This window comes from Pithys albifrons, chromosome 2, assembly GCF_047495875.1.
Source record: "Pithys albifrons albifrons isolate INPA30051 chromosome 2, PitAlb_v1, whole genome shotgun sequence".
NCBI classification, from domain to species: domain Eukaryota; kingdom Metazoa; phylum Chordata; class Aves; order Passeriformes; family Thamnophilidae; genus Pithys; species Pithys albifrons.
In genome coordinates, this window is record NC_092459.1 from 89,374,817 (window position 1) to 89,393,574 (window position 18,758).

General features: G+C 41.2%; 1 protein-coding gene across 2 annotated transcripts in view; it reads right to left on the bottom strand.

Annotated features, from left to right (window-relative positions):
- Positions 1–15,909: 15,909 nt before the first annotated feature.
- Positions 15,910–18,758, bottom strand: part of EPAS1 (endothelial PAS domain protein 1) — a 77,766-nt gene continuing 74,917 nt past the window's right edge. For both annotated transcript variants that reach the window (XM_071577207.1, XM_071577216.1), the window contains one exon: positions 15,910–18,297. In XM_071577207.1, coding sequence (XP_071433308.1) covers positions 18,146–18,297 — 152 coding nt within the window. In that variant the 3' untranslated portion in view covers positions 15,910–18,145. The remainder of the gene's footprint in view (positions 18,298–18,758) is intronic.

The window sequence follows — 18,758 nt, forward strand, 5'->3', positions numbered from 1 at the left end:
GTTATTTACTCATTTCCCTTCTCGGCTTCTTTCTCTCATAAATTTGCTTTCAGCTGAGGAAGTGATCTAAATGAGATCAAATGTTACGTTGGGAGCAGTTCACACTCTCATGTTCCAGACCGAAGAAACCCTAATTCTGATTTCAGGAGCAATATTTGTCCTAGTATGCCCTCAAAACCCATGGGACTATGAAAGTCAACCCCACATGGAGCGTGAAAAATTTGAGATATCAGAGAACTTTTGTCTGGTATGCAAAGGATAAGTGTGAAAACAAATAGGCAAAATTAGCAATAAATTAACTAGTCCAAGGATCTTTCATCTTTTTTAATGATGACTGTGTGTTTTATCAGGCCTTCGTACATACCACCAAGATTAAAATCAGGCCCTTTCTCAGGGCAGTTCAGAGGTAGCTCTGAGTAGCCTTTGTATCTGCCTCTTGTCATTGCCAGTACAATGAACCAGGAGAAAGGTTTGTATTCAACGAGTAATATTTGGTGTTATTTTATTTTTTGATTTTGTTTTTTTTTTTAATTTGAGGGGAAAAGGTGTTTGCTTGTTTGTTTGTTTGTTTGTTTTCTATTTTAAATACTATGCCCAAAATAGGTAGTAAGTCATATTTCAAGATGACAGCTTTTGCCACTTAGGTCTGGAATCATAGGATCATAGAATCGATTGGATTGGAGAAGACCTCCAAGATCATCAAGTCCAACCCTTGGTCCAACTCCAGTCACTTTACCAGATCATGGCACTCAGTGCCACGTCCAATCTCAGTTTGAAAACCTCCAGGGATGGTGAATCCACTTCCTCTCTGGGCAGCCCATTCCAATGCCTGATTACTCTCTCTGGAAAGAATTTTTTTCTGATATCCAACTTAAATTTCCCCTGACAGAGCTTGAGCCCATGCCCCCTTGTCCTATTGCTGAGTGCCTTGGAGAAGAGACCAACCCCCACCTGGCTAGAACTTCCCTTCAGGTAGTTATAGACAGTGATAAGGGAGGGTTTTTTTCTAGTCTCTGGTTTATCTCTAGTAACTGCTGTCCATTATATGGATGAAAAAGGGGCATTCCAGAGATTGTGATTCTTGCCAACATCTCAGGCAGTTGAGCATTGTAAGTGATAATTATGCTCCTGGCAACAGGTTAAGCCAGATGTTCAGGAGCAGCTGCTGCTGACCTGTTGGCCAAGTTAGTGGCTTTATGGTGCGATGGAGTGATTCTTGGCATCCTTCTAGGGGATGAGGGCATAAAATTGAGAGGAAATTAGACTGAGTATAAGTTGCAACAATATGCCATCATGACAGAAATGTACATCAGTAACAGGTAATGGAGAATCTTGAAAATTATGCTAATGACTCTGCAGAGGATAGAAAAATACCTCCCGGGCATCATTAGTCAGTGATTTCTGCTCATCAAAATCACTATTAGGAGTGGCATCTGGATGTGCTTCAAATAGTCTAGCTCTGGATTGTGGGAATATGACCTAGAGGCTTTTCTTCCATCACAGGTACTCCAAATTCAGGGACTTGAGATTTCTTTGCTAGCAAGTTTTGTGAGGAAAGGAAATAAAAGGTTACAGTGGAAGGTCATGGGTACTTTACCACTGGCACAGTGGAGTGGAAATGTATAATAATCTTAATTTTAACATTTCTTGAACCCTCACATACTTGTGTAATTCCTCTGTTTCTCCTTCTTAAACGGCTCAGAAGGCATCTCAGCGATTGTGAGAGAAGTTGCATTTATGATCACTTGTTATCACAATAAGGACTTTATGAGTTTCCCGTAGATAAGCAGACCATGCAGGGAAAGGTTTTGAAGGAGCTTTAGTCCTCTATTCTCTCTAATGGATTCAGAAGCGAGTTTTAAAAACTTGTCTTTATGCCTAGCAAAATGGAATGAGGTTTTGTTTTCTTTGCACTTCATGGCATGACTGAAAATATTCTGAATAGGATGGTTTTGCATCTGTAAGTATGGTCAAAAGCCCATATTGTCTTAATCGTACATTTGCATAGATAATTGAGTCTCCCGAGGAGAATGCATTTGTATTTTGTCACCCCTGAGAAGGGTAAACAATTCACTCTGTCCGTGAAAAGCATCTTTTCTGTGAGGTCTTGGAAAACCGAGAACCACAGAGAAGAGAAAAAAAATTGTTAAAGTGTTTTTACAAATTTAAACCCGAAAGTGGACAAGCTTTTTATTTATTGTGCCGTGTATCTGAAACCGAGTTCAATATAATTTAACTGTATGTATGTCTGAGATTTATTTAACTAAATTGTCAACGTTTATATATGCAAAACACTTGATGCCTTCAGAAGCCAAATGTTGACTGTGGCTGCATATTCATGACCAAGGCCGATTTCTCACCGTGGAAGTTTTAAGTTCCAGTACCGAGAACCTCAGGTGTTAAGATCTTGTTTGCACGAAGTCGAGACATTTGCACTCAAAGTACCTTCGAATGAGATCCCAAGTCTCAGCCTTGGGTATTTATGCGCATGTTTGCACATGAATGGGCTTACATAAACAGGCATTTGTGTGCTGCATTGCTTCACTTTTCTTAGGTAAATGCTTATGAAAAAATACGCGTGTTTCTGGGAAGAGCCCATTAAGAATTTTCTATCAGGGCTGAACTGTTTCTGGGATCCCTGGGGGATGGTCCAGTTCGAGTTCCTTTGCCTGTGGTTTGCTGCCCTTCAAACGAAGGACATGCTGTGTAGAAAAAATAAAGTCATTTTTCCCACTGCTACTGGAGAGGCATAAAGTTTGTGTTTTGAACTCAGTGTTGCACAGTTGATTTTATGAAGAAACATATGACATAGTTGCTCTGGTCTAGATGTTCTTTCCTGCTTACTCATCCCAGAGGGCTTAGTCTGTTATGAGTTTTTTTATTGTAAGTATAAGCACTGTCTAAGCATTGGGGAGACTTTGTCCGTGATCAGATCTGCTGATGTTAACGTTCCTTGAGGAATGAATAAGAACACTTCAAGAAAAAAATGTTTCTATATTGAGGAAGGATGATACAGTAAAATATACACTAATTATTGCTGTGTGTTCCCTGGAATAAATATGAAGGGTGGTGGTTGAGAACATCAAACAAAAAGCTCTAAGAACAAATGAGATAATATTGTGATGCTCCTTTATGGTTATTGTTGTTAAACTATATTGGTCTATTTCATAACTTATTTGTGTTGTTCTGTTGCCCAAAAAGTAACTAATTTTGGTCTGTGTAAACGCTTCTTCAAGTATGAAATCTAGCCTGAAATATACTGGGGGGAGAGGGAACATGTCTTCCCTCCTACACACAGTTATAATCATTAAAGTGTATTACTCTATATGCTTCCTGCTGCATAAGTATTCTGCCTTTAAATCTGACCTTTTAGATCTAAAGCAATTGAGGGGAGAGATGGTAATTTGGGATTTTCAGTGGTTTTTTTCTTTTGCTTTTGAGTGCCTGCCCTTTGTGATACTCTAGCATTTCTTGAAAATTTCTCCACAGAAAATACTGAAAGAATTGTGGAATAAACTTTGAAATCTATTGAACAGCTGTAGCTGAAAATCCTATTGTGCAGTATCTCTTGTTTCTTGCTTTCCTAAAGCAGTTAACAATTCAGGACAGTTTTAAGGTCGATGTCCCATGTTTAAATCAGTGAAACAGACTCCCATGTTTGTGTAGAATTCTCGAAGTCTCCACGTTGAGATCAGACTGCACTATTAGAGGACATGGAAGGCAAAAGCAAATGAGATGGAAAGGGTTAAGCATGGAAAAATAACCATAGCAATGTGACCTTTCTTGCTGGTGGACTGTAGACTATCATTTGTTCTGCAAATGGTTCTGCTTGTCCAAGCAATGTATGGTTGTTAGTTTTGAAATGGAATTGAGGCATTGTTACTTAGTTTTGTTTGCCTTTGCTTACTTTGTGCAGCTGAACTTCCTTTAGAAAGATATGGTGGTTTCCCCAAGAGTATTAAAAAACTGCAAGAGCAGCAGCTGGGCTGGGAGATGGCAAAAGAACTTCTGCAAGACTGGAACTCTGGATGAAATTCAGCATTTTAACTTCGCAGAGGCAGGTCTGTTAGGATGCCTGGGGCAGCGGGTGGGGTGTCTGTTCACTGCCCTGAGTGTCCAGGGTGGTCAGCACACCAGGCTGTAATTTTTGTGTTTAAATTGATGTGTATTAACTGATGCTCACAGACTCACCCCTGCCACTATCTGCGATTAGGATTTGGGCACTTAGCCACAGTGACATAAGTGCTGCAGACAGAAAACTTGTCCATCAGATAGGGAGGGTCCTGTGCCCTTGTGTTAAATTGTGGTTTTGTTTATGAAAGAGAAGATGGGCTGGATGTGAGAAGTAACCAAAAAATGCCAAGGGGAATTGTATGTAGTGCTGTTGTAATGCATTGCTAAGCCAAAAAGAAGTGCACACTAGTATGGTGATAGCATTACTGATGAGTTAAGTGCTTAGAGATAGAGGCCAATTTAAATACCTCCTCTACATTGCCACTCTGTGACTAAAATTTCTCTTTCTTGTTTAGTATTATTTATAGCTAAGGAATTTTGTGTAGAACCACAACTGCCTTCAAGGTTCCATTCTTGGAGGTACTTTGAAAATGAGCACAGATAGAAAAATTCCTGCACCAGAGAGCTTCAAATCTGAATGGGCAATTGAGGCAATGAAGAAAGGGTTGCTATCCATCTTTGTTCCTCCCTGTGTAGCTGCATAGCCTCCTTCCTTGTCTCAGTCAGCAGTCTGGAACTTGCTGTCCTCCATGCAGCATACCCTCTCAATTTCCAAATGTAGCCTCAAGACTAACTTTGAGGACCTTCCTCAGCACCCTCAGAAGGGCGGCAGACCTGGTGCTAAAAGGAAGCAAATGCTGCTGTTGAGGGTTGGCTGGCCTGGTCTCCATTTCTCAGTCCTCCTGCTAAAACTGGTGCTACTGTCACTTGCCCCAGATGCCTTTTGGTGTACCCAACAGCCTCTTTTGGCCATGGAGGGGAAAGGTGAGACCCTGTAGCTTTCTGGGGCACAGGCTGTCTAAGAAAGGTGCAGTGTTGTGGTGGGGGTGCTGTTCTTCCCTTCTTCGCTATCTCCATGCTGCTTTTTGGCCCCCTCTGTTGTGCCCGCCCTCCTTCCTGTGCCATTGCGTGCCTGTCTCCCCTGTCCGGAGCAGTGCCCAGCTGGGGCGTGCAGCTGGTGTGGTGGGGGCAGGATGAGAGGACAGCCCCGTGCCAGCTGCGCCCTCACACAGGAAGGTCTCCACAGGCTGTTTCCACATCTGCCGGAGAGGCGACGTGTCTGCCGGTTCACCCATGGCGTGTGGCTTGCTGCCCTTACAGCTGTGCAGGAGCCACAGGACTCTGTCCTGTCCTCCCCCCGCAGGAGGATGAGCGTGCCTGGGCAATGCTCACGAGGTGGTGACTATCCCCTGCTCTGCTGAGCGTGGGAGCTTCATCCAGCAGCATAGAGGGGACATTCTTCAGGTTGGCAAAACACAGATTGTGCCAAAACGCAGAGATGAGTCAGGAGGTGTAGTATGGTGGTAAAGGCTGTGCTCCCTTGCTTTGAGGAGTACCATCATCCTTTTCCATTGCTCTTCCCGTATCTCTGATGGCTCTAAACAATATTCCATCGTCCATCTTTCAAGTTGCTTGAGCATGCGTTGCTGTGTCTCCTGCTTTTCAGTCACATACTCTCGTTAGTAAGCTTTCCCCTGCAGTACTCCCAGCGACGTGACTTACCTCCTTTCGGCAGAAGGCAGTTTGTCTTAGGGGATTATTTATTAAATGTGATACTGTCTTGAATTAACATCTGACCTAAGCATTGCTGAAAGAAAATGGATCCCACCTATTGTGCAGCAGGTATAATGAGGCTTCTTAAACAGCATGGTTTGGGAATAACCCAATTCCTTAATTAACTCTCTCTTTCTATGCCAAACCCAAGCTGCTCAGGCAGTTCTTTTCCCATGTCTGGGAGGCAGTACAGTGTCTAAAGATTTCGAATGTAAAGTTACAAGCTGATTTTCAATAACACCTGTGTCTTGAGGCTGGTTGTGGGGGATCACTGTCTGTCATTAGGCAGTCATCTTGTTTAAGCTTACTTACCAGTTTGTTGACAAAAAAAAAAAGAAATCACTGTTTCAGAAGAAATCCGACATTTCTTTTGCTCTACTTCTTTAAGAGATGAATTTGCTTTTCTTCGGCTCCTGTGCAAAGGGAGGCTGCCACCCTAGAACTGAGCTCCTGAAAGGATTCAGGTTTTTTGTTTGCTCTTTAATTATTCGTAATTAAACATCAGAGAACTATTTGAAATAGTTGAAAGCTAAAATGCTTTTCCTGCACTGAATTCTTCAGACCCATCATCTCTCAGTTATTTACCTGCCAAGGTACTGTTGATGAGCAGCTCAGGTTGGTCTCCTGCGAAGGAGGAAAACAAAATACTATCAAATGTTTTGTTTCTCTGGTTTGAATGTAGGCTCTGGCCAATAGTCACACATACATGCTGTGGTGGTAGCAGCCATCAGACTGGTACTGTAACCCACCATGGGCTTTGCCTTAGTCCTTCCACATCTATTTCCGTAAGCAGGCTCCACCTGATACAGAGGATGCCAATATGTAATGGGAACCTTTGTTCCAGGGGTGGAGATGGAAAGCCTTTTTCTGTGTTCTCACCAGTGGTGCTCCTTTCCCTGAGGGAATTGCTGAAGGTTAACCAGGCAGAGCCATACAGAGGTAGTGTTGGCCACTGCTGTGGGATGATAAATCTGTCATTTGACATCTTCATCCCTTCCCTATGGACTGGTTGAGGACAGGAGGGTTTGTAATTGGTACCACTGATTCCCTACAGCCCTACTGACTCTCAGCTCAAAATTTTCTAGGTGATGTGTGAAGGGCCTAAATCTTCTGTCATAGCCTGGGATGTATTGAAGTAGAATTGTTTCTGTGTTTGGCTTATAGCTTCAGGAGGAGGTGGGTTGCCTGGATTTTGTCTGTAGGTGCATCATGCCTTGATGGGAGCCATCCGCAGGTGTAAACCATGGCACTATGCTGCTTGGTGCTGTCATCATGCTACAGGCTAAAGAGGTAAACTTGCCCCCCTCCCTGTCTCCATGACCTTTTACAGGTATATCCAGCATCCCACAGAGAACTCTGAACCATGGTTGAACCTTATATATTCATACCAAGCAGGTCTAGTGACACAGTAACCTTGATGGTAAACGTGGAATGCTCTGTGACTTCCTAACTGCAATGAATACTTGTTCGACAGGGGTTCTAGGCAGCTCCTTAGGCATTTAGAGGATCAAAAACAAGCCATCGTCTGGTAATTGTTATGTACTGAGACCACTACTTTGCTTTCCAAAGCAAGGGTGGGATGGAGATTTATGAATTATGTTAAACAAAAGAAAAGGGAAAAACTACAACCTCAGAATGAGCAAATTCAAGTCAAGATGGTTTTAAGATTACAATTTCAAATTTATTAGAGTTGTGGGGCGTTGGCAGTGTTGCCTTTTGTGTTATCCCATAATTGTGTGTATTCCCTTGTAAGGCTCTTGGTGCATCTCTCTATATTCCTATTGACGCATGACAGAAATCTCTGAGGAGCACTGGTGGGTTTGTATTGCAGCCCGGGATGGCTCTGTAACAAATCCTCTAGTGGGAATTTCCATCTTCACCTCCAGCTTCTGTCTCATGCCATGGATTACATATGTGGTTCCTGGCTGAGATGGCCTAATGAATCAGGAAGGTGCCAGTCCCTATGGAGGTCCCAGACATGTTGTCCGCAGGCACACAGGGCACCAGCAGCTCCGTGTAGGAGTATGGTCAGCCCAGCACAGACTTTCTGCTGCCTGCACACAGGCATCTGCTCACTGGACCATCTTAAGCCACCTCTCTGGAACATATAGAGCATATTTGTGACTCTATCAAAGCAGTGAATGAGATTTTACTTTCCACTTAAGCATGTTCACGAAGCAGAAAGCACTGGAACTCCCTAGCATGAATATACAGCCCGAGCTTCTGTAAATTACAGGGGACATTGTACTAGGATGGCTTTCTGCCTTTAGGGTTTAGCAGAAAAATTCTCTAATGATTTTTTTTTTTGCTATTACTTGCAAACAGGAAATGAATAAGCAAAGAAAGGCCATTATAACTGTGGTTTCAGAGGCTGTTCAGCTTGAAACAAAGGGATTTCTTCACGTTCGCCCTCATTAGTCTGATTAGTGGGGTTGTAAAATGAAGCATGAAAATGAAACATGACATAGACATGAATTGATTGTACTAAAATCTACACAAACTGCTTGGAAATGAAAGGATGACAGCCATCTTCTCTGAGCTGTTTAAAAAGTTACATTTTCAAAGTAGCTCATTTTTTCAGAGCCTGTAAATTAAATTTTGGTGGTTGTTAAGGGGAGACACTAAGAAGCTGAAATGGGTCCATCAGGTGATTTTTTTTTTTAATAAAGCAGAAAAACCTGAAGATGTAATAAATTAAAATGTTGGGCAGGAACTTGTTGTGATTGGGTAGAAATGGATGTTGGAATACTTGTTTCCATTTAAAAATTTGAGACAATACTCGGTATTATTTTCAGAAAGGTCTCTTTGTACCCTGCTGAATTCTGCCTTCAAATACACTCTGTCATGTTTCCTTGGTTATTGCAAAAATACCTGTTTGGTTGGATCTGTAGGGAGGGTGAATTTATTCTTTCAGCATTAGTTTGGTTACTGGCACTATGTGGTGCAGGTGCAGCAGTGTCCTGTTTCTAGTGTAAGCTGTACAGCTACAACATATTATCTTTAAAATTTGATTTTGAATTCCTAGTTTTCTTAGCAGAGCTTAGTCCCACAAGCCTGTATCATTTTGGATATGAAAATGATTTAGTTCTCTGTGTGTCTTGTACTGTCAAAGCTAGGCCTGTCCAACTTCTGTGTGTGTGCTGCACATGACTACACATCCTTTTTCTTCTGTACCTCACTTTAAAAAATACCAAACAATTTGAATGCATGTTTCAGTGTATTTCGAAGCAGTATTTTGAAATAGTACTTTCAAAGATTAGTCATGGTGGTACAGAGAAGATCCCAGAACTCCTTTTGTAATTGCTTGGTCTGCATTTCCAATAAAAGCATCTGGAAAAGGATTTCTGAATGATGTTAGACATTGTGGAAATACAACTCAGGAGAAGAATTTGGCATCTTGGTAGACAGAAATGGGAGGGTATGGCAGAGGGGTTCCAGCAAGCTGGAGAGGTAGGTGATAGCTGTGAAATGAGCTGTTGTAAGTGATGGGTGGTGAGCATGAGTGTCCCTGGGGGACCCTCTGATGCTGCTTTTGGTTCTAGCAAGTTGCTGCCATTATGGTTTGGCTCACTGGGAAGAGCAGGGTAGGACACTGGTGTAGTGGATGTACCAGGCTGTTGCCCTTTGGGCAGTGAAGCTTGCAGGTGTAGTGTGAAAGTGAAATGTGTGGGGTTTGAAAAGCTTCCTGGGGCAATTTTCTGTAAAGCAATTTTTGCCGTGCATGATGTTGCTCTGTAATGCACAGCCACAAAGTATTTCCATGAAGCATGGAAGTAATGCATTGCCAGGTTTTGTTACCCCCTTACTGTATACATAAGTGAATTGTGTGTCACCGGTGCTAAAACTAAGTAGATGGGTTTTGTAGAGGTGACCTGTGTTGGAGGCAGCCCATGAAATGTGCAGCTTGTTCAGCCACTGGCCCATGACTTGAGGAGCAGCAGTGTCTGCTGGGCACAGCCACAGCCTGTCTTGTAGCACACTGGGTGCTCCTGTGCCAGACTCAGGGGTGCCTATGGAGAGTGTGAGCTCCTGCCTTAGGCTCCAGAAGAGTAATTTTTCAGGGTCTTGGGAACGGTCACCCCTTAGCAACTACTTTCTAGTGTATGGTTTACAGACATATGGGATTTATTTCCTATGTATGAGTCAGGACATGATTTTTTCTAAGAATCAAAATACTCTGAGATGTTTCCATGGAAAAGAGGCAATATGTGGGGAAAAGGGAAGAGGAGGAAGGAGGATGACTTCTTGGAGCAGGTTTCAGGACAAGCATTTTGAGTATGGCCACCATGGCAGTCTGGCATCCAGAGGTTCCTGGTGTGGCTCTTGAGCACTAGGCACAGGCACTTTTTAGCCTGTTTATTATTTTCAGCATAGGCTTGCAGAATTTGTGTAATTTAGCTAAGTGTGTGTGTCTAGTACAAAACCTCAGTGCAAACAAACCCTGCCCAGCAGGGACTGTGTTGCAGAAAGAAGAATGAGAGTACTGTTGACTTGAATGTTCCCTGTCTTTCCAACAAGTTCTAGATATTTCATTGATTCCTGGTTCCTCTGCTGGTTACCCAGACAAGTATTTTAGTAACTTTTTTTTCCCAAAGATTTTTCTTCTTTGTTTTGCGTGAGGTGAGGGTGGACATATAAAGGGAGGTGGGGGCAGGTTGGAGAAGTCCCTCTAAAATTCAAAGCTAAAATGTTTATATGATAAGTTAAGATACAGATGATGGTTACAAAAGCCAGGTTTATGTCAACTTTTCAGTGTTTGGGTGGCTGTTTGCTGTGGATATGGGGAAGGCAAAAAGGAGTGCTGAAGAAGAGCAAACCCAGCACGTAGTGTTCAAGGTGTTGCCTATTATTAAACAGAATCTCTTCTGCAGAAGAGATGTTTTGAGAGGGGAGTAGGAAGTTGACCAAAAATTATTCAGTGTTGGTGTCTCCTTTATCTTTGAGATTTCTGTTGTGATCAGAATGGCCCTGAAAGAGACCACAGTGTGCACTTCAAAAACTGACTAAAGATTAAAAGTGAACTTTTGAACAACAGCCTGTGTTAGAAGGTGTAGCAAATATGTTAAAAAATAGCATCTCTGTAGTTGAGCAAGGCACAGGAAAACTCATCATGATGTTTGCAGCTGATGTTAAAATAATGAAGAGCAACTGGTTTTCTTAGTAAACTTCCAGTGGTTTGATTTCTGCGAACTCCAGTGTGCTTTGGGGGCTGCAGTTAAGGACAGCCCTATCTATGTTACAGGAAAGCAATGGACACAATTAGGATTGGCTGCTCTTCCAGGAAAAAAGCCAATAGATGTCATGCGACGTATCTAAAAATGGATAGTGACGACACCCATTTTCTGCTTCGCTTGAGCCAGTGTAATACTGTTGTGGTGCTGCTGTGTGGAGGAGGGGCTGAACTAAAATTATATGTATTTCTATTGATCATAAGACTCATTATATAAGACAACTTTTGCAGTTTGCCACTTAGAAGTTTGTGCAACTCTTGCTACTAAATAATGCCAGGGAGCTGTGTGCCTCAGTCTGGGGTTTTGAGAGCTGTGTTTTTTTGTACTTGTACTTTCCCTTTCTATCTCAAATGTGGTGTTTACCAACATCTTGAGAAAAAGACAGCAAGACTTTCAAGCTGCTGGGTTTGCTTGTTGGGGGGGTTTTGTTTGTTTTTCAATCCCCAAAGAATCTAAAAAAAATTCAGTTGCATAAACAGTTGTAACTAGGAAAATGTATTCCTGCCAATGTCTTCAGAAAGAGCTTTATTCTGGAAAATTCTGCTGAGTTGACATTTTAATCACTTTACTGTCACTCTCTCCAGTGAAGAGAGGGTTTTAGTTTGTCTGTGGAAGTGTTAACCTTTGATTTTTCTGACTTACTGGACCGAGAGAGATCCCCACAGATCACTCTTCTCCAGGGCACTCCAGAGTTCCCCAGGTTCTGGACAGACAAACTGTAGAGTGAGTGTATAAGGCTTGCCCAGAGCGGAAAATACTGAGGGATAAGCTAGAAAATCACACCCTAAGTGAGCTTGTTGGTGTCAGTCAAGCACATAGCAGTGTCTGGAAGCACTCTAACAAGTGTATGTGCCTCTCTCTGTCTCAGGCTTAATTCTTGCCCTGAACAAGCAATTATTTATAAGGAAAGAAGGTTCAGGGAACCAAAAATACAGCCACTACTGTTAGCTTTATGGTGATAGGACTAAAGGAGGAAACCCATCATGCTCCTGTTATGGCTGGGATATTGTTCTGGCTTTACAGACAGAGCTCAGCTATCTGGGGAAATTGCTCTACTCTGCTCTCATTTCCAGAACTGCAGGATGAATTATATGCACACTGGAAATTTGGTGGGATTTTTCTTGAAGCACAGTGTCAAGGGGCTGACAAAAGAGGCACTACATTGTCTATGAGCCAGCAGAGCCTTTTTCATTTATACTCTGCCATTTCTTCCTTGAATAACAAATGGAAAAACAGACATCTAAGAGCTGAGGAAAATTCTGAAATTATTTGAGAGTGATGTTGCAGCTCTTGGGGGGATAAACTCGCTTCTTATGGTTTGGAGCATTGGATCTGCTTTCATGTCAGGGCAAGGATTGTGGTCTGTTATGCCCAGCAGGTAGAGAAGGAATGGAGTTTGGACATTTTCAGCATAATCTCAACTCAATAGTCAGAGAAGCTGAGGGTTTGTCCAAAAAGGGTTGAGAGTCTCACTGACAGTCATATAAAACAGGCAGCCAAGGCAAACACATGACAAGAAATGACCTATACTGGAAGTTCCCAAATCCATGCTAAAAACAGCTCCCTGCAATGAGGTACACGTAAAGTTGGAACAAATTGGAGCAGGCCTGTCAGGAGGGGAAGGTGAGATAGGAAGAGGAAGGCAGCATGAGGCAGAAATCAGAATGATGAAACTATAGACCTAGGTAAGGACTCAGGTCTAATGGGAGAAATGGCTTTAGGGTTGGAGGAATCAAGACTAAACAATACAGGTTGCCTGCTGCAGCCAAGAAACATGCTCAGCTGTTGAGAGACTAGAGGACATATGGCATTTGATAGATGAGCAAGCCATCAAGACACTGGGCCTGGGTTGCTGTGTTTTATCTAGGACCTTTGGTCCTTTTGTAACTATGCACTGGATGATGACACCAATATGCCTGCAGGGAGGCAATGCTTGAGGTAGTTTTCTTCTGCCATAAAAGACTTCACTGTTGTTTTGCCTTTGCCAGTGCTGTGAGGAGACAGAGCTTCAGTCATCAGAGCCAGTGCCAGTCCTTCAAAGATCAACAGCCAGACCTTAAATCTTTAGCTTAAAAATGCATAATATTAAAAGGATGCCTGGTGGGCAGAAGTCACTCTGCTGGTGTTGTTGCCTTTGAGGTTCTAATGTGCCACCTTTGTCTGTAGTTCCAAGAGTGAAGTGCAGACTTTTCATGCCTGGAGTTTGGGGGATGGTTTGGGGTTTTTGCGCATTTTTTTAAAATGAAGTTAAAGGAGTTGGGTGTTTTGAGATGCAACCCAAGTGCATTTTAAGGTGCAGCAATTTCCACAGCCAGTTACTGCACAAGGGGTGATGCAGCCACTGCTGCCTCCAGCTGCCTGTTATTGTCTGGTGTCAAAGGCTGATGCTGGTTGGCTTGCAGGTAGTTTTTGCAAGCCAAGCTCATGCAAGTGCTGCTGTTCCCTAATGAGACATCTTAACCACATTACTCACTGGGAGGTATGAGTGAAGAGAATTAAGTAACTCCTTGATTACAGGAATTTAGGGCTTCTTCAAGGAAAATGTTCCATGTGAGATTTGCGGCACATCACAAGCTGCCAAAACTGCAGGCTGACTTCCAGGCCAAAAGATGTCTGAATAGCTAAGGCTTTTCTCATTTTTATTTTTCATTTGAAGGCATTTTTAACGTGAACACCGAAAACTGGTGTATGTCCCAGTTATTAGAGCCTTCCGATGGTGTTTTGTCTCTTCAGTTAACTAAGGAAAGCATCAGTGAATTGAGGCTTGAATCCACACCTGCCTCCCCTGAGGGCAAGGGCTCAGACACAGCCCCAGATAACCAAAAGGTAGCCTGCGTGCTGTTTACTGGCTTGTGCTAAGGCAGCAGGACAGGGATGTGTGACAGACCTTGTTGTCCCAGAAAGTATTGTTAAAGACTTGCGGGTTTTCTTAGAAATTCTTTCTTTCTCTGTTGGGAGCTGGAAGGGGAAGAAAAACCAATAAAATGCTTTTTATTTAGATATAGATATTTTCAGGTTTCCATTATAGCTCTTAAATATATATATGTATATGTGTGTGTGTGTGTGTGACATATCTGACAAAAGCTTTATAAAGCTCCTCAGGGAGAAGTAACAGATGAAACCTTTGTCATGTAGTACTGGAGCAGTTGTTACTTTTCCTGTGCTCTGCCTACTGCTGCAAGTGAATGTGATGAATCACCTGCTGTCCAAACATCTCAGTATGGCTCAGGAGCTTGTGTCTTGACTGAAAAGGTAGTTATCCAAGTTCTCTGGGCTTTTTTGTATTTTTGTTAGTAATCACAAATTGAGAATTTTCTACTGTATTTCGTTATATGCATTTGTTCGATAAACATCATGAATCTTACCTGAGTAAAATCTATGTTCTAAAAAAAAATATTTGCTTTAGGAAGATGATAGGCTTGATAATCAGCCAGAGATGGAGACCAGCCCAAGTCATGAGAGCCTGGAGGAACTGGACAGTTTTTCTGCAGAATGTAATGAGCATTGAACAACATTGTTGGAAGCTGTTAGAGAGACAAGATCTGATGCCAAGAAGTGGTGCTTTTAAGTCAGGGAAAGATGATGTATGCTGAATTTTAAGCACTCCTGCTGGCCTACTGGGACAAAAAAAAAATTGAAAAAGTCATAATAAATCCCTGTTCAGCAGAACAAAATTGAGCTATTAGTATATAGTTTGCATCCTGTTTCTGGCCAGGATTTGGGTCTTTGGGGGTATGTAAGTTTAGTGTCAGAGTTTAGTTGTCCAGGATAATCCTATATGTAAGGGAAACACCACTAAAACTCACTAACATGAGAAGTGTTTAGCTGCAGTACAAAGGAGAGAGACAGAGAGAGAAGGCAGCCCAAGGCACTACTATGTTCCTTCAGCTACTTGAACTTGGGAATGGTGAATTCCAGAACTTCTTCAGAATGAGAGTGCTAGCAATCAGTTATGTTTGGACACCCCAAATAATAATAATGTCTGACGGAACTATTTTATATTAGCAGTTAGTGATTGCAACCTTTAAAAGCTAGAAATTTATTTGACAGGTTCCTCTCTATTTCAGAGATTGTTTGTTGTGCTTTTTTTTATCCTCAGTTCATGATCTGATATGCTGTTAGTCTTTGTCCAAGTCCCCCAGGATCCGTGGGATACGTAAAAAGGGAGCGTTACAGTCATACCACTGGTCCCTCTTCACTGCTGTGTTGTGTGATTGCTCTTAAACTACAACAGACTTGGAAGTAAGGATTTACTTTTTACTCCTGCTGAGTGTCCAGTCTAGCAAAGGAGGTGATGATAACCCACTTTCGCAGGTTCTTAGAAGATTTGCTGCTGTTTGAGAAGCTCACAGGTGCCTGCATGGGCACTGCATGTTTCAAAGGCAGTTATCAGAAGGGTCAAGCACTAACAGCTACCACACGGCCCAGTGTGAAGTTTAAGTGCAGGTCTGGAAATTAATTTCACAACGTGTCTGTCCTCCTGCAATGGGCTCAGTGTAATTGCACAGGCAAAACTGGCATTTCTTATATGGAAAAGGATTAACTTGTTTAACAGCAGCATTGGGATAAAGGACTGTGTGGGTGAAGCAGAGGCTTAAAGGAGAAAGCCCATTATTCATGGGCTTGTCAGGGCTGCAAGAATAGGATGGCTTCTGTTACTCCACCGCTTTAAATGTCCCTTTTTTTTTTTTTAGGGGAGCATTACACCAGGCACCCTCAACTTCTCGGACAGAAACACACAGTTTTGAAATGGAAGCAGCAGTTTGAACCATAGGACATGTTTCAGGAGGGCATTCAGTTTTCATTTGAGGAAAGATGGCTAAACTCTACAAAGCAGTTGATAGGATGGACCTCTGGCAGGCCACTTCCCAGCTCCCACACATGGGTAACGTTTGATTGTTCTTTCATTCTTCAAAGATCAATGCAAACCTTTATTTTCTATAAATAATTTAATAAATACTTTTGTTTTACAATGATACAACAAATAACAAATTCATAGCAAATGAGTCACAAAGAATTTAGGATCAGTATACTTTAATAAGGTATCAGTGTCAAAATACATTTCCTTATCAAGTTAAAGTTCCCATACAGTTATAATATTGTCAATAAGAATTCAGCAATATAGATTATGAAATAATTATGATAAAAAGTATGATTAATATTAAGACATGGAATATTTTTTCAGAGTGTTTTAGTAAACTGTTAGGGTATAACATTTTTAATGCTGAAACTACACAAATAAGAAACAGAAGAGCGGTATTCAAGTGTCTTTAATCCTTGAAGCCTTAAGTCTGTGCCACTGCAAATTTGTCAAATTTAGCTTGCCAATTTTCATCAGATGTTGATGCTTACAATAGATTTTTTCCACATAGTAATAACTCTGCTTTAGGAGTAGATTATTTTTGGTAATCAACTCTTGAAAGATTGCCTATAATAGGGACTGTATTTTTTTTACATCATGTACCAATAACAAAAGGTCTTCAGCTTTTCTAAGTATGTGTGGTCAAGACTCACTTAACACAGCGAACTCTGAAGTGCTCTATGAACCCAAGGCTCGCTCTCTCTCTCTCTGCAAGTGTCAGTGCATGATACAAAGCAATTTTATTCAGAAGTCTCAAAACCCATATTTTTGTTCTAAGTTTCTGGGCCAGATTTTTACCTTTAGTACATTGCTACTGTTCCATTTTCTTCAGTGGAGCTACAGTGATTTTTTCCAGTGGAGGAAACAAGATAATATATCCCAACATAGATCTAGGTCTGTATGTATTTTAAAGTCAGAACTGCTCACCTGGCTTTTACTGTAATTTTTGCTGTTTAGATATGTTGTAATTTAAACTTCCCAATTCCTTTGCCTTTGAAAGCATTCAAAGCCTTATTTTTCAAACATGTGCATAACAATTAGTGATAGTTGGAAAGGAGCTTTGAAAATGTCTGGCTGCTTTTTAATGACTTTTTAGCTACTGATAAATCTAAGGCAAGTAAAAATAAGAGACTTCCCTGCTGGCTATCCATCTCACTACAAAATCCTTAATTCTTTTTGTCTACTTATAACTGAGTTAGCCTAATACACTGGGAAATACTACTTGTAGTTTTAATGATTCAATATTGCAATTATATTGCTAGGTAGCATATAAAATGAAAAAGGCTAACATTAATCAGAGATGTTAGTACTGGCCTGATTCCTGAATTCCTGAAATATCAGCAACATCATACCAATTAGTCTCTAGCAGAAACAGCTCCTGAAGTTGTTATGTCGTAGATATAGCAAAAGTACCAAGAGATAATTAACAACTGACCCAGAGAGAAATAATAATTAAAAAAAAATCTGTTTTGTGTAAAAAATAAAGGCAAAACCAGGGAACAAAACAAGAAACTTCAACACAAACAAAAACACAGGTCTAAATCCTCCACTGGGGCAAAGCTGTAGGACTCCCTTGGCTGTAGAGCTAAGCCAGGTTAAGGCAGCTGAGAATGTGACTTACGTCTGAGGGAAAAAAGCTTACAATGTGCAACTTTCACAGATACCCACAAACATTGCATTTCACCATTCACATTTCTTCCAACAAAGTGTATAAAAATGAAGGGGAAGGGTGGGAAGCAAAAGGCTGGGATTTTTCCTTAGTATGCTTTTCCAAAAGTTATTAAAGTTACAATAAAATAAATGCTGGAAAATAAAAAGACTCAAAGGATTTTAATTTGGCAGATCAACAAAAAACTGTGGTTGGAGATCAAATTTGTTTCGTTCATCTTTGGCAATAAAAATAAATCTTTGCAGTACTGCAGCCAAAGTATCACATGATGAGGCATTTATACCACAGCTTTTTATTAGCATGAAATTTGAAAAAAAAATTAATATAAATTACAGGTAATGAGATAAGGGGAGGGTAATCAAACTCTCTAAACACCACTTTAATTGCAATAGAGAAAATACAGTAGATGTATTTCTTTAATATGAATAATAAAGTGAGTAACTTCAAAAGGCCACTATTTGGTAATGTGGACAGGTTCAATATCTAAGTAAAATCCTGTAAAAGTGTACTGGTATTAGAAATTGTCTACTTGCAAAAATATATTTAAAAACTGAAGCTGTTTTGAACAGTATAGGCCACAGAATATTGCAGGATTGCTCAGGTTGCCTGGTCCAGTGCTCTGAGCAGTTCACTGCCCTGTAGAAGTGTCGAGCTGCCCAAAACAGGGACGTTCACCTCACAGTCATATCTTGTCAACTCAGGCAACAAGTAGGGTTCAAAGGAGGGCCCCAGCAGACGACTGGTCATACCTGGAACAGATTAATGAAGTAAGTCATGGTGCTGACACCATACAGAGCACTTGTTCCTTTCCCTCCTCTTCTGTTTATACCAGTAATAATTATATTTTGTGTTTATGTCAATATGCCAGAGCAAACCTATGCACTGCTCTGCCTTAAACTGCTGCAAGCGTGTCACATGCACAAGTGCAGTTTTTCACCTCCACCCACTAAGTTAGGCTGATCCAAGAAAAATTATATTGATGCAGATGAGGAAAGCTGTGGGAAACAACAGAGTTTCTAAACTGACACCCACTCCCCTAATGTGTTTTTCCTTATATATAGCAAATGTTAACATTAAAGTTTCACACTAAAACCACAGAACTAATTTTTCATGCTATGAACCAATACACATTCAGATCTTAGTTTATCATCCTCCATATTTTTTTTCTGTTTGCTTTTCATGGAATCAGTATTGGAACTAAATACTAACA